Source organism: Fukomys damarensis, unplaced genomic scaffold, assembly GCF_012274545.1.
Source record: "Fukomys damarensis isolate Sample0158 unplaced genomic scaffold, DMR_v1.0_HiC HiC_scaffold_28, whole genome shotgun sequence".
In the NCBI taxonomy this organism is placed as follows: Eukaryota; Metazoa; Chordata; class Mammalia; order Rodentia; family Bathyergidae; genus Fukomys; species Fukomys damarensis.
In genome coordinates this window covers 37,454,621-37,481,176 of record NW_022900940.1, presented here as the reverse complement: position 1 = coordinate 37,481,176, position 26,556 = coordinate 37,454,621, and the positions used below count along the sequence as shown (strand labels likewise).

The 26,556-nt window shown below is 34.8% G+C and overlaps 2 protein-coding genes across 4 annotated transcripts in view; one reads left to right on the top strand and one right to left on the bottom strand.

Annotated features, from left to right (window-relative positions):
- Appl1 (adaptor protein, phosphotyrosine interacting with PH domain and leucine zipper 1) overlaps positions 1-18,228 on the top strand; it is a 30,834-nt gene extending 12,606 nt beyond the window's left edge. The window contains exons 7-21 of one of the 2 annotated variants that reach the window (XM_033757010.1): positions 528-674; positions 1,648-1,730; positions 2,828-2,986; positions 3,595-3,783; positions 6,308-6,350; positions 7,647-7,703; positions 11,601-11,692; positions 12,212-12,394; positions 13,734-13,786; positions 14,421-14,595; positions 14,694-14,730; positions 15,323-15,469; positions 15,966-16,016; positions 16,307-16,396; positions 17,504-18,228. In XM_033757010.1, coding sequence (XP_033612901.1) covers positions 528-674; positions 1,648-1,730; positions 2,828-2,986; positions 3,595-3,783; positions 6,308-6,350; positions 7,647-7,703; positions 11,601-11,692; positions 12,212-12,394; positions 13,734-13,786; positions 14,421-14,595; positions 14,694-14,730; positions 15,323-15,469; positions 15,966-16,016; positions 16,307-16,396; positions 17,504-17,650 — 1,653 coding nt within the window. In that variant the 3' untranslated portion in view covers positions 17,651-18,228. The remainder of the gene's footprint in view (positions 1-527; positions 675-1,647; positions 1,731-2,827; positions 2,987-3,594; positions 3,784-6,307; positions 6,351-7,646; positions 7,704-11,600; positions 11,693-12,211; positions 12,395-13,733; positions 13,787-14,420; positions 14,596-14,693; positions 14,731-15,322; positions 15,470-15,965; positions 16,017-16,306; positions 16,397-17,503) is intronic. The other variant, XM_033757011.1, reaches the window with a different exon arrangement.
- A 61-nt stretch (positions 18,229-18,289) lies between these two features.
- Positions 18,290-26,556, bottom strand: part of Dnah12 (dynein axonemal heavy chain 12) — a 245,694-nt gene continuing 237,427 nt past the window's right edge. For both annotated transcript variants that reach the window (XM_019205810.2, XM_010612728.3), the window contains 3 exons: positions 24,642-24,795; positions 23,456-23,656; positions 18,290-18,573 (listed from right to left, as the gene is read on the bottom strand). In XM_019205810.2, coding sequence (XP_019061355.1) covers positions 23,478-23,656; positions 24,642-24,795 — 333 coding nt within the window. In that variant the 3' untranslated portion in view covers positions 18,290-18,573; positions 23,456-23,477. The remainder of the gene's footprint in view (positions 18,574-23,455; positions 23,657-24,641; positions 24,796-26,556) is intronic.

Genomic DNA, 26,556 nt, shown 5'->3' with positions numbered 1-26,556 from the left:
AAAAACGGAAATGGTAGGTAGAGAACTAGGAGGGAGAATATGTGCTGTAAACTGACTGAAGTCAAAGAATAATGGCTAAGTTAACTAACAACTGTCTGCCTTTTTTCCACGTGGCAGACTTTCTCTGCCTTGCCTATTTTAGATATTTACATCTTTTTTTTCAGCTTTAATTGAGTTTATTGGTACATTTTAGGGATACAGTACAGTTACATTCATTGTTGGGATCTTGTACCTCTATATGACAAGTCTTGATTCTCATTTTTTTCCCCTTACCCCTTACCCCTGCCTTCCATATTTACATCTTTAATGATAGGCAGATATGCATCATAGTAATGATGTGGTTGGTAGTTAAACAGGAAAATCAGCCCAGCCAATATGTTTAATGATTTTTAATAGATTACAAAACAAAAGTTATATTCAACTGGTAATGATAACAGGATTTTCCTTGGTAGGTTTTTCCCCATAGATACTACTGAAGATAATTCAAAATTAAGTGCATAACAGTATTAAAATCTTTTCATTCAAAGGTAAAGTATGAAGTGACAGAAGATGTGTATACTTCCAGAAAAAAACAGCACCAAACCATGATGCATTATTTTTGTGCATTAAATACTCTTCAGTACAAGAAGAAAATAGCATTGCTAGAACCTCTACTTGGGTACATGCAAGCTCAGGTACATACTGTACTATATTTTGGATTATAACTATCCTGAAAAATTGATGTCAAGCTTGATATTTACATTAAATGTAAGGATATTACAAACTATTGCCAGTATCCTCATTTATGTCTGAGTTCTAAAAAAATAATTTAAAAATGTCATCAATGTATTATTTTTAAGGAAGTTGGGGAGAGTCATTTTCCCTTGAAAATAAAAATTTCAAATGTTTTAGAGTACATTAAACCATTTACATTATATTTTGTCCTTGTCAAAACAGCTGGGAATAGAAGCAGAAAACTGAATGAATTACAGGGCCAGGGATTTAGCTCAGTGGTCATCCCTGCCTGTGAAATACAAGGTCCTGAGTTTGATTCCCAGTACGGGGGGGGGGGAGAAAACGAAATGAATTAGAGTTTTGCCTATTGCTGGAGCTTCAACTCATTCTTGTTGCACAATCTGAAAGAGAATGAACAAGTTTGAGTTTGTTTCATGTTCCTGACTTAAAAATGGTAGATAAACCCTCAGATGCCTAAAGATGTATGCATCAGGAACGAAGCTAGAAAATGGAGTTTTGAGCAATATATGATGTTCTCTAAAAATCAAGAATTTAAAGATGTGAGCATTCAGATATGAGTACTTATTTTTCTTCAGATATAAAACATTGTACTAAACATGAAATAGTTTATGTATATGATTTATTTGAATGCTCTACAATTTCCAGTTTTAAAAATTGTTTACCATACATTTGCATTAGTTTTCTGTCCAAAAGGATATACAGTAGAATTTAATTCTAGTTTCCTTGGTGCCTTTGTGTCCAGTACAAGTTGCAGACTGCACCCTATTATTACACAAATGAAATAGATGGAATAGCTTTTTGTTGTTGTTGTTTTTACTTAACCATGTATCTTGGTGGTTTGCCTATATGATTTATTTAAATATTTAAGTAATTTTTTTGTATGTGTTTATATTCATTCTTCCTTCATCTCAGATAAGTTTCTTTAAGATGGGTTCTGAAAATCTCAATGAACAACTGGAAGAATTTTTAGCTAATATTGGAACCAGTGTGCAAAAGTAAGTATTTTTTCCTTAAGATTGAAAAATGAAGTGTAGTTAATAAGTTAACAGTTAAATGCCAAAATTTAAAAATATTTCCATTTAATTTCCTGAGGGAGTATTTCCTCTACTGTGAGTGTTTTTCATGTGGTTTGTGCATGCTTTTTTTTTTTTCTTTCTTTTTATTTGCTTTTCTCTAGAATATAAACTCTTAATTTCATAACAGTGTCAAATTTAATGACAGTTTTTCAGGGCTTTTATGTCTAAGTAAAATAGAATTATAGTAGTAATTATCCATAAGTGAAATTACCATTACACTGTATAATGTGGAGTTTGCTGGGGAGATTACTAGCTAAATCTTGTTTTCTTTCTTTTTTCTTTTTTCTTTTTTTTTCTTTTTTTTTTGTTATTGTTGTTGTTGTTTGGTACTGGGGCTCAAACTCAGGACCTTGCTCTTTTCAGGCAGGCATGGCACCACTGAGCTAAATCTCCATCTCTAAATCTTGTTTTCTAAGCCATCAAAGATTAGATGGAGAAAGTAGTGTTCTCCTTGAGTTTGAAAATTTGAGCAGTGATATTGTCAGTCACCGGTGTGGAGAGAGATGAACATAAACTTTTTTCCCTTTTGGCAGTGCTAGAGATCCTCAAGCAGCTAGGCAGCTGCTGTAACACTCTGTTCCATCCCCTGCCCAGAGAATGATTATGTTTTATGGTTTGTTTGGTTTTTTAATTTTTTTTTTGAGACAAGGTCTTACTTTGTAGCTCAGGCTGGCCTTGAGCTCACTAGGTAGTTTAGGCTGGCCTTGAACTCCGAGATCCTCTCTCAGCCTCCCAAGATTACAGGCATGCTCTACCATGCCCTGTGATGATTGTGTTTTACAGGCACAGGACATAGCAGCTTGAAAAGTCTTCAGAGTGTGGCCTTCAGCATGGCTTCATAAATTTTTTGATTTATTATTGCCTTCAAAGTATCTAAATACCTTAATATTACTTTAACTACCTGTGTACTTCTCTCTTTAAGAAAATATGTACAAAACAAATATATAGGCAAACCTGATTGCTAAGGAATTCTTAGTTGGTTTGACTGGTAATAAATAATCTGTTCTCTGTTTTAGCGTTCGCAGGGAAATGGACGGTGATGTGGAGATTATGCAACAGACAATAGAGGATTTGGAAATAGCTAGTGACCCTCTATATATGCCTGACCCAGACCCAACCAAATTTCCTGTTAATCGAAATTTAACGCGAAAGGCTGGATACCTCAATGCTAGGAAGTAAGAAAATTGTTATTATTTTCATATATTGTATATATTGTAATATCAAATGAATATAATATATAATTGATACTGTCAGCCAAGTTGTTTTGATTTTATTAAAGTAAATTTTTAGTGGGACTAGTATTTATGTGAACTCGTTGACAAATGAGGTATATTAGTACTTTTCAAAGTAAAATTCTACCTGTTGCATCATTTAGTTATAAAAGAAGTGAAACTAATTTGAGCTTAAATCTATCACCACATGAATATTATTAGGTTTCATTTATATGCTTTAAAATGTACATAATTATAGCATCAGGCCAGATTTTAGTGTTCATCTGAAGAGAGGTTAAGGGGTAAAGTAAGAGTAAAATAAAATCTTTCATCTTGAATTTATTTCCTTGGAATATTGGACTATAACTTAATTTTTATGATTCATTTTACAACACAGCTGCAATTTGATAATTTCCAAATTGATTTAGACACTAAAAAAACGATGTTTTTGTTGACATTTTGGTGTCTTTTTTTTTAAGCTGATTGTTTGCAACATGCATTTTCTTGGGGTTAGCTGATTAAGTCATTTTAGGTGTGTCACTATTAAAATGTGAATGTATTTTCTTGTCTAGTAAAACAGGCTTGGTGTCATCTACTTGGGATAGACAGTTTTACTTCACGCAGGGTGGAAACTTAATGAGCCAAGCCCGTGGAGATGTAGCAGGAGGCCTGGCCATGGACATAGACAATTGCTCAGTGATGGCTGTGGACTGTGAAGACAGGCGATACTGTTTTCAGATCACTTCTTTCGATGGAAAAAAGTTAGTATTTTTTTCTACTATTAGTAAAATCTCTAATATTTTAAATTACTGAAATGCAGGGTAATTCCTTTTGTGCAGAAATATTATAGACATTTTAGATTCACTGTATATTAATTGATTTTTGGGCCAGGGATTTAGCTCAGTGGTTCCTCCACCTTCCTTGCAAGCGCAAGGTCCCGAGTTCCATTCCTGGTACCAAAAAAAAAAAAAAAGATAATTTGATTTTTTTTTTTTGTTTTTTTTTGTGACAGGGTCTCAGTATGTAGTTGAGACTGACCCGGAACTCACTATGTAGTCCAGGCTGGTCTCGAACTCACAGCGATCCTCCTGCCTCAGCCTCCCGAGTGCTGGGATTACACAGGCTTGTGCCACCATGCCTGGTTAAGATTACTTGATGTTATAGAAATGAGTTGAATTTTCTGACTTGCTGAAATGGTAATATATCTGTGATTTCATGTTAAGAGACTGGTCACTGGAAATCTTGCATAGCCTGGACAGAACAGTATAAATTAAGAAGAAAGTATGTTAACTGTAGGGTCATAAAGTTTCAACTAAATTCCTTCCTTACTCAATGGTAGGACAAGTTACTTAACCCCTCCAGTCTTTGTTTTGCTTCCTGTAGAATGTAGGTAGGGGGTTGTAATTCCTACTTTTAAATTATTGGGAAGAATAGAAATCTAGGGCTGGGAATAAGCTCAGCAGTGCAGCATCTGCCTTGCAAGCATGAGTCCCTGAGTTTGATTCCCGGAACCAAAAAAAAAAAAAAACCCAGCTAGGTTGGGTATTTAAGTTCAGTGGTGCTGTTGCCTACCTCAAAAGAGCAAGGTCCTGAGTTCAATCCCTGGTACCAAAAACAAACAACTAGCATATACTTAGCATATAATATAGGTATTATTAATCAAATACTCTGGTCAGATTTTGTCCATTAATGTTTATGACGCCCCTTAAAAACTCTGTTACTTTTTCATTAAGTGAAAATCTATAAAGTAGTATTTGGAACAATTTTTGAAAAGCCTAGAGAAATACAAAAAGGAGTAGTGGCTGGGTGTGGTGGCACATAATGTAATTCCTTTACTGAGGAGCAAAAGGTAGGAAGATTGAAAGTTCTAGCCCAGCTTGGGCAGCTTAGCAAGATACTGCTGCACAATAAAAAAAATTTAAAAAGGGCTGAGGATGTAGCTCAGTGTGAAAGCCCTGGGTTTAATCCCCTGACCACCATTACCCAAAACAAAACAAAAAGGTGGTGGGGGAGTGGGGAGTAACCAGAAAACAATAGTTAACTTTTGTTTGTTGCCTTCCATTTTTCATCTTAAGCGCTTTTTTTTTTTTTTTGGATGCTGTTGGGAAATGAACCACGGTCCTTCACACTGAGCTACATCCCTAGCCCTTTATTTTTAAAAATTTTATAACAGGATCTAAATTGCCCAGGCTGATGGGGAACTTGTGATCTTTTTGCCCCAGCCTCCCAGAGAACTGGGATTACAGGTGTGCACCAGCACACCCAGCTCTAAGCGTATTTTAAAAATTGAAATATTATATGTATAACTTGGATCTGGAGCCACTTATTAACATTTTATAATGGCTGGTTTATAGTATTTTTAAAAATATATCATAATTTAAACATTTTCCTAATGAATGTTTAGGTTAACTATGATTCTCCCCCTTAATTAAAATGTTAATTTTGACCTTTAAACTTAATGTTTAAGAACAGCCTCTGGCTTCTCAGAAAAGCAAGTTTCCCCCTATATTTATGCAAATTAAGATATTTTGAGGCATTTCTCATAACACATGCCTGTAATCTGAGCTATTCAGAAGACTGAGGCAGGAGTATAATATATTCTAAGGTTAACCTGAGACCCTGTCACAAGAAAAAAATTATGAAAATAAATAAATTCAACCGTTACCCCTTAAAAATAGATAGCATAGCCAACTAACTTATCAAAATGATTGTTTAATTTCATATTCCTCCTATAAACATAATGAATGCCAATATGGTGTGTTATTGTACTAGCTGTTAGGAGTACCTGTGTTCATTTATAAACATTACCAAATTATGAATATGCTAATTACCAGTACTTACATTTTTGTAATTTTAGTTTTTGCTAATGCGTAACATCCTGGTATGTTAAACTAGTAAAATTAATTTTTCTGTAACTTAAAACATGAACATCTATAGAAAAGCCAAATATTGAAATGTTAGTGATTCCATATTGAAATTTTGATTTATAACAGTATTAAAGGAGAAACTAACAATAATGAAGCTAGTATTTTCTAATAAAGTAATTGATACAGGCACCAGGAACTTCAAGTCCATTGTCTCAGTCATAGTTTACCTTTATGGTCTATCATCAAGGGACCTGCATCTATTTCTGTTATTGCTGCCTCTTAGCCTACATTGAGAAAGTCAGGGTTGTTACAGCTTTAGTTCTAATGCCTCAGGCAGTCTTCTTTTTTAAAAAATATTGTTGATTTTGTGTTTTTGTTTTTAAAATTGTGACTGAAACTTCTTCCTTTTTCTTTTTAGATCTTCAATTTTGCAAGCAGAGAGTAAAAAAGACCATGAAGAGGTAGATTTTTATCTTGTTAATTTCTTCAACCACATTTAAAAATGCTTTTCTGAGGATAAAACTTAATGTTAGTAATAGAGAAATTTTGGAAGATCTTAATGAGTTATAAATCTGATTTTTAGTCTTTTTGTTTTCAAACATCATTGTAAGTTTCTTACAGAATTTTATAGTTCAAGGGACCTTAAAGATAATTTCTGTTCCCTTAAAGGCAAAAATTCAGCAGTGACTGTTGCCTCTGTTTTGCTGTTGGTATAATACGGTAACAGTTTAATTTATTCCTTTCTCTTGCCAAGCCTTTGAGACACTTTGCTGCAGCAAGAGTGTAGTGGCAGCAGATGTGGCATGGCAGGAAGCAACTAAAGCTTAAAACCTTGGGGAAATTAAAGACAGAAAAACAAAAATTTGGGAGTCTCTGTTCTTTGTCTCAGTCTTTCCATTCTTACTCTTTATTTACCAAATGTAGAAGGTAAGGTACTCCCAAGGACTTTCATTTCAGATACTTTGTGTTGAGAAATATTCTTCCATGAAAATATACCATAGCTTGACTTTTAGTCTTTTTATCTAGTATTATAATTATGTTGGTGAAGAAAAGTTGGAAATTATGTAGAGATCTACCTTTATTTACTTTTCATGGAAAAGAGTTCCTATTAAAACTTGCTTTAGATTGCTCAACAACACAGACAAATACCTCTCCTCTCTGCATGGTTTACCAAACAAAATAATTAGATTAGTGGTGAGGCCCGTCAGGCACTGGAATCGTTGAATGTGAAGCAAAAGATATGGGGGAAAGGATGTTTTCTATGTTGAGAGAAGAGAGCTATGTAAAATACATTCACCAGGAAGCTATTTAGATATTTCTCTCTTTTTTGGATTGCTATCTCAGAATGTCTTGTTTGATGCGAATTAAGAGAAGAAGTAATACAAAAAGATACGTATAGACTCTTAAATTGTAATTTAGCATGATTACTATACTTTCAATGTATGGAATAAGATTGGGATTTTAAAAATAATCCGCTGAATGCACTCTTAGACACATACGTTAATAGCAAGGTCTTTTCTTGCATTTGTTTTGTTTTGTTTTGTATTTGGTGCTAGAGATTAAACCCAGGGTCTTGAGCATGCTGAGCTTGTACTCTACAGCTGGAGCTATACCCCAACACCAAGGTATTTTCTTGTGAAGATTATATGTTACTTCCACTGAACCTTCTATTTCAGCTAAGTATTGGACATTCTCCTTCAGAAGAGAAATGTTGAAAAATGTTTTTAATCACATTTTTCTGTTTTTTTCTCTTGCAGTGGATTTGTACAATTAACAACATATCTAAGCAAATATACTTAAGTGAAAATCCAGAGGTAATATTTTTATCTTGCATTACCCAGATTTAGCAAACTGAATAATTCTGTGACTTGCATAGCTTTTAGTAGAGTTGTAACATCTCAAGTTTTGTAATCTTTTGACTTTTAGCAGGTAGCTTTTAATTTATCATGTATGTTCTGTTTTTTGTTTTGTTTTTTGGTACTGGGGATCGAACTTGGGCCCTTGAGTTTACAAGGCAGGCAGCAGAACCACTGAGCTAAATCCCCAGCCTTATCATGTATGTTCTGAGTGATCTTCTTAGAACAATATATTATTTCAAAAGACAATAAAATTATTTAGTCAACAAATATTTACTGGGTATTGGCTGTTTAGCTCTGAATTGAGTACTGTGGAATAGGGAGGTGAAGAAGAAAAATAACCCATGGCCTCTGCCCTCCAGGAGCTTCCTGTAATTGGTAAGACGGAATTAAAACTTTAGTTGGGCTGGGGATTTAGCTGAATGGTTCCGCTGCCTGCCTCTCAAGCACAGGACCCGAGTTCCATCCCTGGTACCAAAAACAAAAACAACAACAACAAAAAATCTTTTGCTGGACATTGTGGCCCATACCTGTAATTCAACACTCGGAGACTGAGACAAGAGGATCACAAGTTCACGTCTTTCGCTTGAGCAACTTAGTGACTTAGTGAGAACCTTTCTCAAAATAAGAAATACAAAGGGCTGGGGATGTATAGCTCAGTGTGAAGGCCCTAGGCTCAATAAAACAGGATGTGGGCCGGGGATTTAGCTCAGTGGTCTGGCGCCTGCCTTGCAAGCACAACGACCCAAGTTTGATCCCCAGTACCAAAAAAATTTTAAAAATTAAAAAAATAAAACAGGATGTGCTCAAAACCATGTGGTAATGACAGGAAGATTATATTTTGAAACTGTTAACATAAGCATGGATGTGAGCTTTAGAGAAAGTTCTGTGGAGATGTTGGAAGTCTTAACATTTGCATTTAGAGCAAAAGAAAAGATGGCAGATAACAACAACACATATGCAGAGTTTTGTTTGTTTGTTTGTTTTGAGACAGGCTGGACTTGAACTCAGTGATCTCATGCCTCAGCCTCCCAAGTTCTGGGATTACAGGCATGTATCACCAGGCCTGGTTTAGAGATTTTTTTTTTTTTTTTTTTAACTAGTAGTATAGTTGGAGGTTGTTAATGAAGAATAATAGAATACTGAAAGGTACTTACAAATAACCTGGGGATTTTGTTAAAATAAATATGCATTTTAATGTAGCCTGAACTCCTAGTTTTGCAAATTTTTATTTGGTTAGCAAGATTATCAAACCTGATGAATCCTTCAGTGTAGTTGTAGCCATTGGGACAGTCAACACAGCAGGTAGAGCCCAGGGGTGCCGGCTACCATAGAAGGAGTCAGGTGTGTCCATACTGAAGAGTATGTAGTTGGGAAAAAATATGGCCCTAGGATTAGAACTGGTAACTGATTGATGTAAAAGATGAAGGAGATGAGTAAGATAAAGATGTCTTCCAGGTTTTAAACCCAAGGGGAAAAAACATGGCCCTAGGATTAGAACTGGTAACTGATTGATGTAAAAGATGAAGGAGATGAGTAAGGTAAAGATGTCTTCCAGGTTTTAAACCCAAGTGAAGAGAAGAACAACTTGGAAAAGGAGTTTGTTTTTATCAAAATGGTTCTGATGTGCCAGCCAGGATGCATACATGCTCAGGAAGAAGTTTGAACAAAATCTCATGACCTCCAAAATACTATTTTTTATTTTTGTATGTTTTGGTGATTGAACCCAGGGCCTTTGCACTGAACTATATCCGAAGCCCTTTGTTATTTTGAAACAGGCTCTAAGTGGCTTAGGCTAGGTTTGAATTTGCAATCCTCCTGCTTCAGCCTGAGTGCTGAGATTCAAGGTGTGTGCCACCATATCTAGTTTATGCTCTCCAAAATATTAGTAATTTTTTAGTTTTATAATAAACTTGACTTTAATATTAAAAAATCAGTGTTAATGGTATAAACATTTTTTGCTTAAGTGAGTTGATCTCCTTTCTGTCAATCTACTTTTTTCTTTTGTGAGATCACCTGAGAGCAACAAAAAATAAAATTAAAACACATTTTGTTTTTGTTTTTTTGGTACCAAGGATAGAACTTTGGGACCTTGCGCTTCCAAGGTAGGCAGCAGAACCATTGAGCTAAATCCTCAGCCAAAAACACACATTTTTTTTATTGCCTAGGTAATACCTAAGGAATACAATGTTTACATTTTAATATACACCTATAGTTCTTTCCTACCAATTGTCAAAACTGTTAGTATTTTCCGGTTTTTAGGATTATAATGGCTGTATTAACAAAAATGGAAATTTTAATAAGTTTGTGGCATTATATTGATATTTTTGCTAACCAAGACAGAGATGTACAACTGTTGTGTTTTTTTTCTAATTTAAAGACCATTTTTTAAAATTGCAAAAAATTACAAAATTTATCAATTTTAGGTTGTATGGGATAGTGTTAACTGTGTACATTGAAATAGATCTTTAATAAAAATGCCATTTTTTGGCTGTTATACAATTGAGACAGTAAGTCTAAAATTATTTTATATGAAAAACCTTAAAGTTTTGAAAATGATCATTTTATAAATTAATGTATAGATATTTTTGAGCATAAAATATATTCTGGAAAATCATGAAAAATTTACCAGCAAAGTTATAAAATACAGCTTTTATATTTTGTGAATATTTCCTACTCCTAAATTTCTTTATTAAACAAATGTATTGAATGTCATGGTGCCAGGCACTGTACTTGGTGCTAGTAATAAGGGCTTAGTTCAGAATATCTGGCAGTAGCCAGGCATGGTAATGTAGGCACTGGCATATGCCTGTATCTCCAGCACTCGAGAGGTAGGAGGATCGCTGTGAGTTTGAGGCCAGCCTAGGCTACATACTGAGTTCAAGACCAGACTGAACTATGAAGTGAGACCCTGTCTCAAAAAAACAACCCGGGACAATTAGCAACGTGAAATAGGAAGAAAAGGACCAAAGGTGTAGGGACAGTGAGAAGGATAGGGAAGGGGGAATAAGGGAAAAGGAAAAAAATATGAGAAAATATAAAAATGGAATTAAAGTATTTGAAGGTGGGGAGGGGCGGAGGGGGTGAAGGGAAGGTGGGAACAAGGGGAAAAAATGAGAACAAAGACCTGGCATGTAAAGGTACAAGATCCCAGTAATGAATGTAACTGTACTGTCTACCTAGAATATACCAATAAATTCAATTTAAATTAAAAAAAACACAAAATATCTGGTAGTTAAAAGTTTATAGGAAAAATTATTTTTCTATTATATTTTTCTAGATTAACAGGAAGTAAGAGGAAATTTAAATAAGTTTATTTATTTATATGTTTTTGTTGTTGTTGTTACTGGGGATCAAACTCAGGTCCTTGCACTTGGGAGGCAGGCAGCAGAACCACTGAGCTAAATCCCTGGCCCTACTTTTTGATTTTTGAGACAGGGTCTTGTTATGTAGTCCAGGCTGACCTTGAACTCACTATATGTACCCCAGGCTGGCCTGGAACTTGCAGCTGTCCTCCTGCCTCAGCTTCCCAAGTGCTGGGATTAGAGGCATGCGCCACCATGCCTGGCTGAAATTTAAATTTATAATGTGAAATTATGTACCTAAAAAAGACAAGAAGGCCAGGGATCTTTCTTCAGTGGTGCCACCACCTGCCTTGAAAAAAGCACAAGGTTCCGAAGTCAATCCCGGGTACCAAAAAAAAAAAAAAGAGAGAGAATATAAAGCTACTTTAATAGCTTTAGTTGGTACTTTAAGCATAACTCAAAAGCATTATGACATTTCAGAAAATTGTACTCCAGTTTTTTGGTTTCTTATATTACTAATATGTGTTCTTTAAAAACAAAATCAAAATAGGAAACTGCTGCACGAGTAAATCAGTCAGCTCTGGAAGCTGTCACTCCTTCCCCATCTTTCCAGCAAAGACATGAGAGCCTGCGGCCCGCAGGGTGAGTTCACAGACTGTTATTTAAAGAACTATATGGGGCCCGGGATTTAGCTCAGTGGTGCCACCGCCTGCCTTGCAAGTGCAAGGTCCCAAGTTTGATCCCCAGTACCAAAAACAAAAGAACTATATGGGCTATTAGAAATGTTAGTGAGCACTTTGATTTTAGCAGCACTGATATTAGTTCTAACAGGTATTGAACATCAGAGAAGATGTATTTTCAAAATAATAAATTTACCAGTATGGGTGCTAATTAAATGATTTCAGTTTCCCTAGTGTTTCCAATTAAATCTCTAGATGGAGGTGATTTATGTTTTTAAGTTTAACTGGAAAGAAAGACATCTGTTGTTAAATAGCTATGATTTGGGATTGTGTTTTTATTAAAATTTGCTGTACTCTCCTTGGCTTAAAACACTGTTTTCTTTTTTTAGTTTATTGCATGATTTCCAAAAGAGAAAACCAAATGCTCTGCCTTCTGATTTTTTTTTTTTTTTTTTTTTTTTTTGTGTGTTTATGTGTTTAGACCATCTCGGCCACCAACAGCTCGAACTAGCAGTTCAGGATCCTTAGGATCTGAGTCCACCAATTTGGCTGCCCTCTCTTTAGATTCTCTTGTTGCCCCAGACACACCAATACAGTTTGACATCATTTCCCCTGTGTGTGAAGATCAGCCTGGTCAGGCAAAAGCCTCTGGCCAGGGAAGCAGGTAGGTAATGGCATTATGGGACATTGTGCTATGCTTTGTAAGGTTATGATTCTCTTTCTACATTTGAATCATCGCTAACATTCCATGTGCAACAAAGACACCGTACTTTGTTTAATTAACTAACAATTTTAATAGTGAGGAAGAATCATACACCTTTTTCTGTCTACTGCTTCATTCATTTAAAGAAGTTAAGATAATCTAATTCCAAAACTACTTCATTCTGAATAGCTTATCAGGTCTACTTCTTGGACGTCTGCTCTGACACTTGCAGAAGAAAGTTGATCTTTCAGTCAAGATTTTGAAATATCTTAAGGGTAATGCATGTGCTATAAGTTTATTAGAAAATATATTAGAAAAAGTTTAGGAAGTTACTAAAACATCACTGCTATGAATTAATAAGTCATCTTTTGTTTGTATAGGGAATATTTTTATAAAAGAAGTTAAATTTTTTCTTTGACTATAGATGAAGGAAATGTGACTTAGGGCCAAATTATTTATTAAGTAGGTTGGGGACTTAATACGTTTGATAAACTAACTTGGATATTCATGGCTGTGACCTACCAAAAATCATTTATATTTGATCACAGAAATATGCTCAACATTTGCTGTATGATGTCAGGCATATATTAAAGAGATCAATTTCCTATTATCTTAGTGCTAATATTATTTTAGAACAATGTAGCTTTCTGCTTCCAAAATCTACTTTGAATTGTATTTTTCTTCATTGTGAGTATGCCATAAGCCAAGCACACTAAGGAGTGGTAGCGTCTTTTTATTTTTCTTCTTGCACTATTACTTACACTTTGAGAAATAGAGCTTTGTTTTGTTTTGTTTTGTTTTTGTTTTTTGGCAGTGTTTGGGATTGAACCCAGAGCCTCGGACATATGCTAGGCAAATGTTCTGTAGAACAAAAGTAGAAAATATTAAAATCATATTTAACTGACAACATGTACTTAGAGAACCTGAAAGAAGCTGATATTTTTCTCAAGCAGCTAAGTTTATAGCTAAATCAATGTTCCTCTATTAGTTTATTTAAATTAGACAACTTTTGCAAGATGTTTTATTATGACATTTGCAGTGTGTGGCCAAACTTCCAGTCCCTCTCTGACTTCCAAAACGCAGCAACACTAGGTTTAGCCTATTAATTAGTGTGAGAGGGCAGAGGTTATATCACAGTAGTGTGGTCATCAGTATTATTCCATAACAGGATAGGACATTTGAGCTTTTCTTTTTAAGATACATGTACAAAGTTTTATGATTCTTAGATTTTTAACTCTAGTTTCAGTGATTATGTGGTTTACGGTAACTGACCACTTATTCGTTTTTTTTTTTTTTTCAGGCGTACAAATCCATTTGGAGAATCTGGAGGAAGTACAAAATCTGAAACTGAAGGTAGAACAGATATACAGTATTTCTGTATTTTAGAACTACTTTTCAGTAGTAAACTGTGAAGAATTTGTCATTTATATCTTCGCTGCTGTGCTCAGTTTTAAATTGTTTTTACTTCAAAATTTTATCTATCTAGAGTTCACTTAAAGCAACAGACAGCATTATTTACACATTGTGTAATGTCATGTACTCTGACTTCATAGTCAAATTCTTAAGTGTAAGCTATCCTGTAAGCTTTTTCCAGCAGCAGATATTTCATTTCTGGTCCTGAGGTCTAACTTTTTAGATTTTCCAGTAGCTACTTTTTAAAATATATAATTCCAAGCTTATAGAAAAGCTATAAGAATAATACAAGGTACCTGCCTTGCAAGCGCAAGGTCCTGAGTTCAATCTCCGGTACCAAAAGAAAAAAAAAGGAATAATACAAGGAATTCTTTTTACCCAGAACCACATTGTTGAATGTTACCCTAACCTTTTTTTTTTTTTGCTATGCAAATTTGAGACATTAATTTTCCTATAACTTGAACACTGTAGTCTTCAAAGTTGAATTTTTCACTGAAAATCTAAAAGGAATTAGTTTTATTCTTTTGGAAAAGACATGGGTTTATAAATGCATAATTACCTTATTTTATTATAGATTCTATTCTTCATCAGTTATTTATTGTCCGATTCCTTGGTTCCATGGAGGTGAAATCAGATGACCATCCAGATGTTGTTTATGAAACAATGCGCCAAATCTTAGCTGCTCGGGCCATCCATAATATCTTTCGTATGACAGAATCACATTTATTAGTTACTTGCGACTGTTTAAAGTAAGTAACCCCCCCAAAAAAAACTGGTAGGAAAAGAATATTTACATAATTTCAACTTAATTAAAGTTTGTTTTCCAAATTTTAAATTTTTATTATAGGTTAATTGATCCACAGACACAAGTTACAAGGCTTACGGTGAGTTTGACATAATTAACGTTTAAGTCCCTTTGTGCGTATACACACCTTCTAACGTGATAAAAATCCTGATCCTGTATGTTCAGCTATGATAGTATCAATTGTGATTGATCTTTAGGGCATTATAGGTAAATGTCTGGCCATCTCCAAAAATTACAGTTGAACTTTCCATGTGCCTTAAAAGAATCGGTATGCTCTGTTTTAATACTAGGTGTTTACCCCATAGTTAAGGAGCCTAACTATGAGAAATTGATTAGAGAAATTTAAATGTGAACATGATTATTTTATAATTACCTATTGTTATTTAATTTGATACATTTAATCATTTACTAAGTAGATGATTTTTGTTATTGAATTTCATTTTGTAAAATGTGTTAATAACTCATAATGAATTCACTACTCAGTAACCTCTGTTCTCCTTGGTAATCCAAACCAAAATAAGATATTTGTTCTTAGATTACCAATTTGTTAAGAAAATTGAATTTTAAAATTTTATTTATAATACTTTTAGAACTTAAGAGTTTGTTATGAATGTGTGCTGCTATAATGATTTGGAAGATGTCATATTTACTTCTTGTATTTTTTGTGGCAGTTTCCTTTGCCCTGTGTAGTGTTATATGCTACACACCAGGAAAATAAGAGGCTTTTTGGATTTGTACTGCAGACATCAGGAGGGAGAAGTGAAAGTAATCTGTCATCAGTCTGCTATATATTTGAATCAAACAATGAAGGGGAGAAGGTATCTGTCTTTTCAAAATGTTCTAGTTGTGAAATACATATCATAGTCACAGTTTTTACAATAATTTCTTGAAAAAACTCAGATTTTTGAGCTGCTGTCAAGAGAGCCAAGCTGATGGGTTAGGTCTTCTGAGTCAACAGACCCCTTTCTTCCAAAAAAATGAGACATTTTCAGTTTTCATCAGCTTAGAGCAGCATCAGCAGCTGCTTTCATTATTCTTTGTGAGCTTTTCTCAGTAATAAATTTGAGACTATGAGAAGTAGGGTACATGAAGGAGGTGAAAGCCAGTAGAGAAGCCACAGACTCAGAAGAAAATGGAAAGTGTTGATTTTAGGGTAGAGAATTCTTAAGTCAGCTTTTATTTGAAGCATTGTATTACTCTGAATTACAAATAGGCATGAATCACTTAGCTACTTAGAAGTATCAGTCATTTAGCTACTTGAGATTTTTGCTTTTATGTGAGAACTGAAATTTTCATATTTTTTTCACTTTTTAGATTTGTGATTCTGTTGGACTGGCAAAACAGATAGCTTTGCATGCTGAGCTGGTAAGAATCCAAGAGATGCTTATTTTTTTAAAATGTTAACCAAAGTAGTATGATACAACTTTTTAAATGTTAACAAGTAAATAAAATGATTATAAGGTTAACAGTGGGTGCTGTTGCTGATACAGCATTTAGAATCTGGAAATATATCTGCCAAAGGGTGATAATGTTGTGCTTTCTTGTGTATAAATATTTTTGAAAAGATTGAAAAGCTATAAGGGCCCTACTAATCAAGATGTCAAAAACTTAGTTATTTTATATTTAATTCATTAGTTTTATTCATCTGTCTTTAGGATCGTAGGGCATCTGAAAAACAAAAAGAAATAGAGAGAGTAAAAGAGAAGCAACAGAAAGAACTCAGTAAACAAAGACAGATTGAAAAGGTATGCAGTCCAAATGTCATGATCTTCCTCTATGTGGTGTTTGTGAAGACTTAAATTTAGTACTGTGACTTTCACATTTGAATTCCCAGATAAAGGTCTGTATCTCCTTACTCACCTACTTTATAGCCAGATGATTGATAGCATAGCAGGAAAGGGTAACATCTGAATTCTCCTGGGTTTGCACAATAGCTATACTGACTTGTAATGTACAATGTGATTTGCTATTAAACAAACATACCAGAACTTTCATATTCCAGTAAGGATTCTCTTTGTCAAAGCAGTTCTTTTGAGAGGTTTATGGATTTAATTGCCATTGCTGAAAGCCATATTGCTTTGTAAGGGGAATACTGTATTTATCTGTTTGTCTATAATACTCCCAGGAATGTCAATTTATTGTCCATTCCAAAAGGATAATTTTTTCAGTGCTTGGAAACAAATCCACAAAAGGATAACTTTAATTTTCAGAGCGAATCTTGATTAAGTGATCTATGAGATTGTAAAAGCCTGTTATAAGCTGTGGCATTGACAGTAGGTTTAGAACAGAAGAGATGGATACCTAGTGAGTAGATCAGTGAGAGTCAGTTGTGGGTTGGATGTGTGGACAAAGAAAGGGGAAATGGCAAAGTTGACATTAAAGTCAGACTTCTCAGTAGGCTTAACAGAGCAGGTGACCTTGCTTTAGCAAGACGAACTGGACGAGGATGAAGAAGTGGTCCAGAGAAGAGGAAGTAACGAGGTGTGGAGTGATCTGTTAGGAAGTTTTTACTGGGAGAGAGATTACTTATGTAGTGTTTAGTGACAGATAAAGACAGCCTGAATTTATTTGGAGGCCACAAAAAAGAAAAACAGAAAGACTAGCAAGATTTTAGTTTGAATGTTAGCTCTTACAAGATTTCTACAGTGGTACCAAAATATTTTTTGGAGTTGCATTGGTTGGACAAAAAGCCTTTTTTTTCATCAAATTGCTAAAATTATATGTACATATTTTTGACAGATTGAAGTGGTCCTGACAGATTGAAGTGGTTCTCAAGTATGTAATTTAACTGTACTGTTTTCTGTTTGGGTGTGCAAAAAAGAACTTTGTTCCTTTTTTGTCTTTCACACTAGGACTTGGAAGAACAAAGTCGGTTGATAGCTGCTTCCAGTAGACCAAACCAAGCCAGTAGTGAAGGGCAGTTTGTCGTCCTTAGCAGTAGCCAGTCAGAAGAGAGTGATTTGGGAGAAGAAGGAAAGAAGAGAGAGTCAGAAGCATAAACTTATCTTTACTTTTTGAGTGTTTTCCCCCTCCCCTTGGAATTGACAGTTTCTTTGGTGAAATGGCACAAGGTAACAACTATGTTGAAAATAACATAAAATTTATATTTACTTGTTTTAGGTTCATTAAAAAAAATAAGGTTGATTTAAAAAAAAAGGTTGAATTTTATGACTTAGGTTTACATTGACTTTTTTCTTAAAAATAATATAATATGCATTAACATTAAATTTCACATAACTGCTTATTTCCCTGAATACATTGCTAAGGAGTTAGTAGCTTTGCTCTTTCTTTTCCTTAAATTGCCAGTTTTTAAATTTTGCATTGTATTGGCCATGCCTATAAGAGATAATTTATTCTGCAGATTCAGATATTCATGGATGTGTTCCCTCCTTTCATTAGGAACATTTTGCTTATAGTGGGGAAGCATTCAGTTGAATAAGTTTGAAACCCTTTCTACAAGTTTGCAAATGATTTAACAACGTTAAATGTGCAATAGAATTTGTATAAAGCCATTGGGACAGATTTTAGATGTAAGGTTTCCAGTTGTGGCAGATGGTACTGTAGGTTCTGGGCACTTTCTGGGCTAGTTCCCTCCTCATTAAGAACATTTTGCTTATAGTGGGGAAGCATTCAGTTGAATAAGTTTGAAACCCTTTCTACAAGTTTGCAAATGATTTAACAACGTTAAATGTGCAATAGAATTTGTATAAAGCCATTGGGACAGATTTTAGATGTAAGGTTTCCAGTTGTGGCAGATGGTACTGTAGGTTCTGGGCACTTTCTGGGCTTACTCATATTTCTCTGCTATATTGCGTCTGATGCCAGGAGGAAAGAAGCTTAAGTGTCTTCAGTTCAAGATTGATACAGGTCTTGGCATTATATTACCATATTCTTAGTTCTCAGGTTGGGACTTCAGTTATTGCTGCAGAGCAGTAATGGGTTAAAAGAAGATTTGGAATTCGTTAAAAGAGTTTTTGTTATGCAAATACACTTTAGATTACATGTAAAATTATTGTTACGGGATAATACATTGTATTTTCTGCATTGTGTGAAATAATTTTTATTGCTAATCAAATGATGTTTCAAAAGTTCTATAATAATTATGTTACTACTTAAAGTGAAATTCCCAGTTTAGTTTAGAAAATGTAATCTTTTAAATTTCAGACTGATATTCCCAATATTTTCATAATCCCACATTTTGATAAAGTACTGAATCACCACTTTATATCCAAAAATAACATATCCAAAAAGCAAATAACTAATTTATGAGCATAAGATAATTTGCACTAATTATTGTAAATACTTCTACTTTTCAAATGAATAAAAGGTGTAATTCCTGAAAGACTGAAAAGGAATTGAATGACTGGTATAGTACAGAAGTTGACCAAGGAAAGATTTTAGCCTTGTGCTAAGGTTAAAATGACACCTCTCTGCTGCTTATCTTCTATGTCAAGATCTTATTGCTTTTTCTTTACTCAGATTTTACACATAGTTGATAGAAATTATGCTCATGTTTCCACATGAAAAAGTTTCCACATGAAATCGAGTAAAATATTTTACATAAACATCTACAATTCATTAGGCTAATTTCATAAGGGAAAATCGTTTTGTTCTTTGATACATAGTTTTGGTTCTGAATTAGGAGTGGCATCTCTTTTAGTTCTTAAAATGTAACAGCTGTTTTCACACTATATGTACTGTTTTTGTAGGAATGGAATAGATAATTACACACAGAATCATATATTCTTTTTACCTGTGTGCCAAATGGGCATAATGATTATTTAATACTCTTCGAAGGCTTATGTTATTGAACATGTAGTACACATGTAGAAGTATATGGAATACTCTGATTAAAGTTCATTTTGTGCTTACTAACGGGTTGCTTCCACAATAGTGTGTCATTCCTTCTGTTGAAGTTGAAATTGCTTCTGTGGTAAGTACTTGATGAGTCACAGCAAGTCTTGCTTTTAAGACTGTTTTCAGATTGGTAATATTTCTTTTTCATCTAGTCTTTTCTTTCTTATTTTTTTGGTACCGGGGATTGAACGTGGGTCCTTGAGCTTGCAAGGCAGGTGGCGGAACCACTGAGCTAAATCCCTGGCCTATTAAGTGTTTTCTTTATGTAAGTTGTTGCTCCACAAGCAAGGTGGTCATCATTAAGAGGTGGTTTTAGTTGGCTGGTGCTTTGCATGGTAAAAGAGTGGTGTCCTTTTTAGCATTCTGGGTCAAAGTACTGGCTGGAGTTAAGGATCCTTGCACCCTGGGGATGCTAGACGGTTTAAGTCAGGTTTCATAGGAGTTCTCATACATCCAAGTCCTTGGCTCAATCTAAAATGCATTCCAATGTCAAATAGAAGTTATGAGTAGATTCAACAATTTCAGATGGTTCAATTTCTCTTCTAGTACTATTAAACTATATGAACAATAGTAAGATATGCAGATATGTAAGCATCAATTTTAATAAGCTCTCCCTTTTGTTTATAGAAGGTTACTTATGGCTTTCTTCCTAGTGTAAAAGCTGATCTTGTACTGTTGTATTCTCTTGTGAAATCCCTTCTACCTGGGATACTTTGTTGATGATTGTATTAGATTTTAGGGATATCTTTTCTCTGACTCAAAACTTACACTTAATGATTTTTAGAAATCAACAAAACTGCTTTTTTTTTTTAAGGGCAGAAATTAAGCCCACTTAATTTTGCTATGCATTCTGCTACATATACGAACAGTACTTTTGTAACTGTGGTTAACATTCTATAAATAGGAAATCAGTTATTCCTGCATCCTTTTAGAATTTTGAAAACTTACTGGGCACTAAAGCTCAACTATAGAACAGAGTCCCTAAACTGTCTAGTTTTTGCCATATCTGTAATGATTATGTTTAATTTCAAAAGAATTGAGGAGGGATAAAATTATTTCTATTTTTTCTGGGAAAAAGACAGTAGAATGTACATAAAGTAACAATCTTGTATGGTAAAGGCATCAGTTAATTTTGATTATATATAGGAGCCACAGTATTTAAAATTTGAATCTTATTATAAGTGCTGACAAACCTTAAGAGTTAGTATATTGTAAAACCTACCACCTGAATAAAATGAAAACATTAATGTTGTTTTGATAACAGCCTCCTAGTGTTTGGATTGTACTTTAAATATTTAAACATACCAGTTACAGCAACCTCTTCATTTTATTTTTAACAAATTTGGTTAACTGTTTCATGAGATTTTTATTCTACATTAATTACATAAAGGCTTGAAACTGGAACCTTACTGTACTTTTTAACCAATTTCTGTTCTCATAAGTAATTCACTTCAGTTAATACTGGGGATTAAACTATAACCAATGTGCAAAATTGCTTTGTATATGGGTGATATTGTAATTTAAATGAATTGGATAATTCTTACTTCACTGATATTGTTATGCAGAGTGCAATTAAAAGTCATGCGATGTTTCCCGTTAGAATTGGATTTGAAGAACTCATCTTTATGTGATCATGATATACATGTGGGCAGAGAATTTATTTTTTCATTTTGTCAAAATGTTTGCTGACAAGTCTTCAGGAAATACCTTGTTAGAAGATTTTTTAATGTATAATAAAGTCCATGATTTTTGTACAGTCCTTTTTGTATGACATATTTGATATCCACTCTGAAGTTTATTTTTCCAAGTTATTTCGAATGATGTTTTAAAAGTGTTATAACACTATAATTACACATTTAACCTCACTGCAATTCAACAGCAGCTGAAGTGAAAAAAAAAGTGTCATTTATTGGGCAACGTTTGTTACAAAAGTAAACTAATTGTTCAACATTTTTTTCTTCAAAGAGAAAGAGACTTCAGTAATTACCGAAGGAAGCTATGTTAAGATGATGTATTCTTGCTGTTAAGTTCTACTCACAGAAATCCTTCTAAAGGCACAAAGTTATTGTGTGCTACAGCTTGAGTAGGTTAGACTGGTGGTCTTAGTAATACATACACACACCCTTTGTACCCTTTGTAGTTTATTGGAGCACTTATAAAGTTCTGTTGGAAGTTTGCATTCTATTATATACCGATTTTTTTTTTTTTTTTTTTTTGGTACCAGGGATTGAACACGGGACCTTGCACTTGCAAGGCAGGTGGCGGAACCCCTGAGCTAAATACCCAGCTATATTAAATTTTATAAAAATTGTGTATACACTCTTAGAAGGTTGAGGGAAGAATAGATGAAATTAAATTTAGAATTATGTAATTCTAATTGCATGTATATCCTAAATGTATCTGTATATTGACATATACAAATAACCTACCACTTCTTTATAAGCACACAATTTGACTTAAAAAAATAAAAACTTTATGCCACCTAATTTTGCAATTTTTTAAATGGAAAAATTCTAAGAGATTCTTTTTGTTTCTTTTTTTTTTTTTTTTTTGGTACCAGGGATCGAACTTGGGTCCTTGCACTTGCGAGGCAGGCCACCGAACCGCTGAGCTAAATCCCCAGCTCTAAGAAATTCTTTTAAGTCTGTACTAATAGAACTATTCTGTTAAGACTGAATATGAACACCAGATAGAGCTGACTTAAGCTATGGTAGAAACAAGACTGTATCACTCACCTCTGGTGTCACTGTTGCTGTGCGTGACATAGCTGTGGCTGCGAGAACATTTACCTCAGTTTCTGTCTTTACTTTCTACATATAGAAACTTAACATACAGCTTAGAATACATAGATATAATCATTAAACTAACATTCTGGGCCAAGTGTGGTAGCACATGCCTGTAATCCCAGCACTTGGGAGGCTGAGGCAGGAGGATCTCTGTGAGTTCGAGGCCAGCCTGGGCTACATAGTGAGTTCCAGGTCAGTCTCAACTACATAGTGAGACCTTGCCTCAAAAAACAAAAACAAAAAATAATAAATTAACATTCTGCAATACAGTACAGACTATATAGAAAAACAAATTTAAACCTTGTCTTCTGATATCAGCAGCCCCGCCCCCAATCCCTTGTCCAGGACCAGGCTAGGTTCAGTATAGGAACCATAAGCCCATCATTTATTTGAAAACACTTAATTTCCATTCCAGTGATCACATTAACTGATAAATGGTAAGTCATAACCAGGAAAGGATATGGTTTCCCTTAATAAGGAAATTTCAATTAAATTTTCTATCTGGATTAACTAGATTATGTCATCTCTGTACTTGACTACAAAGTAGCAATGTTGGACTCAAAGCTGGCCTGGGATTTTAGCACATCGACAGCTAACTTCCCATCATATAATGGGTAATATATGTACAATCCAATCACTGATACATGTATGTTCTGTGTAACAAAGATTACTGTTAAGATTTACCCTGAATCATCAGAAATGACATCTATTATTCTGAACACGAAACTGGATATATAGTTAATATAAGATCAATACAAAATTAGAAATGGTATGTTTTATTCAGTTAATTGAAATTTTTTTACTAGTTGGAGTGTGTGTGTGTGTGTGTGTGTGTGTGTGTGTGTGTGTGTGTGTGTGTGTGTTTTGAGACAGGGTTTTGCCATGTAGTGGAAGCGGGCCTTGAACTCATGGCAATTCACCTTCCTCAGCCTTGCCTCCCAAATGCTGGGATTACAGGTGTGTGACACCACACCTTGCACCACTTACAGTTTTCTTTGTTATACTGCCTTTAGAATTCTAGCCACTTATATTTTGAGAGGTTGTGTTCAGAGTTACTTTTAAAGAGTGTATGCTGCATTGATATTTTAGTTGCTGATAAAGCAAAAAATATGAATCATATGTAACAAGTCAAATTTTAAAAGCAACTACAGAATTACATACCTTTTCCTCTATAATCGTTTGATTACCAGGATCCTGTAAAAATTCCTTGTCCATAAAGGTCATACTCTCTGTAAAGGATGTACGCTTTCAGACGATTGGGCAATGGAAGAAATGACATGAAAACAGGGCAGCGCAAACGTAAACGTCCCATACATTTCCGGATCTTTAGGCGGCATAGATGTGTTAAGGAGCGAGGGTTTGCTAAAATGAAAGGAATAGGCACATTATTCAAAAGGAAAAAGAACTGCTACATTTCTTAGTGATCTTAGGGTTTAGTTAGCAAATATATTTGATATTTACACCACCAAGGTTTGTATTTACTGTTACTGCTTGAGAGGATCAGTTTTCATTGCAAACCTTTGTGTAAATTTGGATTCAGTCGCATCAACTTGGGAGTCCAAAGACTATCAATTGTGTTTCTGGTCTATGAGACACAAAGTCCTTAAGTTTCTGTTCAGTGTCCAGTCCTGTCGCTCACAGGCAGGCTAAAAAGTGAAGATCACCCAGGGGGATAAGAGATGAAAGATTATTTTCCTTAGGTGCTACTTTGGAAAAATTTGGTTTAGAGGAGGATCTTTTGTTACCTTCCACAAATTTAGATTTGCTTGGACTGGAGATTTAGCTCAGTGGTACAGCACTTGCATGGCAAGCACAAGTTCTTCAGTTCAATTGGGTCTGCTTTTCTCATCCCTGTTTTTATTGTCATTTCATATTGTTTTTTTTTTTTTGTACCGGGGATTGAACTCAGGTCCTTGCACTTGCAAGGCAGTCCACCGAACCACTGAGCTAAATCCCTGGCCCATCATCTCATAATTTTTAATTCCTGTTTCTGTAGCATTGCTTTATAGTCATGTTATAGTTAAATGGACAGAAAAAAAAATGCGTTACTTGCCCATATAATAAGTACGTCTCAGATTTTTATCTACTAGAAAATGATAATTACAAATTAGGGCTGGGGATTTAGCTCAGTGGTTCCACCGCCTGCCCTGCAAGCACAAGGTCCCAAGTTTGATCCTCAGTATTAAAAAAAAATTACAAATTAAGTTATGAACTAACTTTTTGTTTTTTAGAAATATTGTCTTTCTAATTTCTGTAGGTTAGGCTTTTAACCAGAAGAGGGTTTTATAAAATAAGTTAGGCCTACAATTAGTATTTTGTAAGAGTTTCCTATAAGAAAGATACTTACTTAAGATAAAATGTATTTCTGACCAGATCCCCTGATTTTGGAGCACAGCTTTCAATTTTGAGCAGATCCGAACTTGATCAACGTAATCAAGCATCACTCGAACAACCTTTCCAGAAAGATGTTGCAGCCATGACAAAGTTATTACTTCACAGAACTGAGGGGGGAAAATCAGGAAATCAAAAGCATTCCATGTCTGTGACAGTGGTGGCAAGCCTATCGCACACATGCCATAGCCAGCTGCCTGCCATCATCAAAGGCTCTAAAATCTAAAAGGTTCACCTTCACTGTTCCCTGAATTAGCCTAGCAATCAAAAGAACACTACACCTAAGCTCAAGAGCCAAGGTCTTGAGTTTGTCATCTGGTCTCTAGGCCTAACATTTGGAAAATGTTTACTGCTGTCTTCAGGACCACATAAGGTGTAATGAATGTATGACAGATTTGTTACATAATATCTGTAAAAACCTTTAGTTGCTCACCAGTCTGTAAGAAAGTACCTTTCCAGCTTTACTTACACCCAGGTTTGGTCACCTGACTACATGCTAGCCAATGAGATAAATGCAAGTCTGAGCAACTCCCAGTACCCTTAAAGAGCAAGATGTGTGGTGCTTCTTCCTGCTTGCCTTCCTGCTAGCTGGAATGTGGATCTCAGTTTTCATCCATCATAAGTCTGTTTAAGTGAGAGGAAAGAGCCACTTGTTTGTTTTTGAGGCAGTCTCACTGTATTGTCCAAGCTGGTCTCACTTTTTTTTTTTTTTTTTTTTTTTTTTTTTTTTGGTGGTACCAGGGATGGAACTCTGGCCCTTGCGCTTGTGAGGCAGCCAGCAGAACCACTGAGCCAAATTCCTGGCTGGTCTCATTTGTGGGCTCAAGCAGTCCCACCTCAACCTGCCAGGTAGCTGGACTATAGGTGTGCTGCAGTGCCTGCTGCTATCTTGTTAAAGCTTTTATTTTTGTTTTGTATTTTGAGACAGGGTCTCACTATGTCTTCGAGACTGACCTGGAACTCACTATGTATCCCAGGCTGGTCTCAAACTCACAGCAATGCTCCTGCCTCAGCCTCCTGAGTGCTGGGATTACAGGCATGCACCACCATGCCCAGCTTATTTTTGTTTTGAAAAAAATCCTACCCAGATACACAAGGGATATTTATGCCTTGAAAAAATTTACATGCTCTTTGACAAGATCCCCCAACAAGTATTCAAATAATACTGTATGAACCAACTAGGAAATAGTACCAGGTGATAAACATATGCCTAGATACCAGCAGTGCCAGGTTGATGATGTAGAAAGTAAGCCCTGTATTAATCACCTAACGGTAGGAAATCATAATAGTCTAGAAATATTTTGCCTTTCACTTTTCAGAATTGATTCAAAGTGCTTTTCTCCAATTCACTATCACATTTCTTTTAAAAATGTTAAGAATTCAAGTATTTACTGAGCATGTAGTTTTTGCTAAGTACAGACCTGAAAGCTAAGAAAAATGATGAACAGTAGCTTATGTTCATGTTTATGTATGACAAATCATTAAAATAGTAAAGTGATAATTTTGGAAAATGATAAATGCTATAAAACAAATGATCCACTTGATGAAAATGATTGAGGAAGGAAAGGAAGGGCCTTCTTGGGGAGATGAGCCTTGAAATAAGTCCTGAAGAGTGGCAGGAGGAAAATTCAAGTTGGGGAAAATGAGTGACCAAGTAGGAAAGGGAAAATTAGGGGACTAGTGTGAGAAAAAAAGAATGCTTTTAAAAGGAGGGGTAGGGTCAACCATTGTGATTCTTTTTTCATTAGAAAAGTGAACAAAGACCATTTACTCAAATGTTAAGACTAAAAGAGCTACAAACCTAGGGATATGGGTATCAAGAACCTAGAAATTTAGCTGGTTATCTCACAAAGTATAATTGGATTATGAGA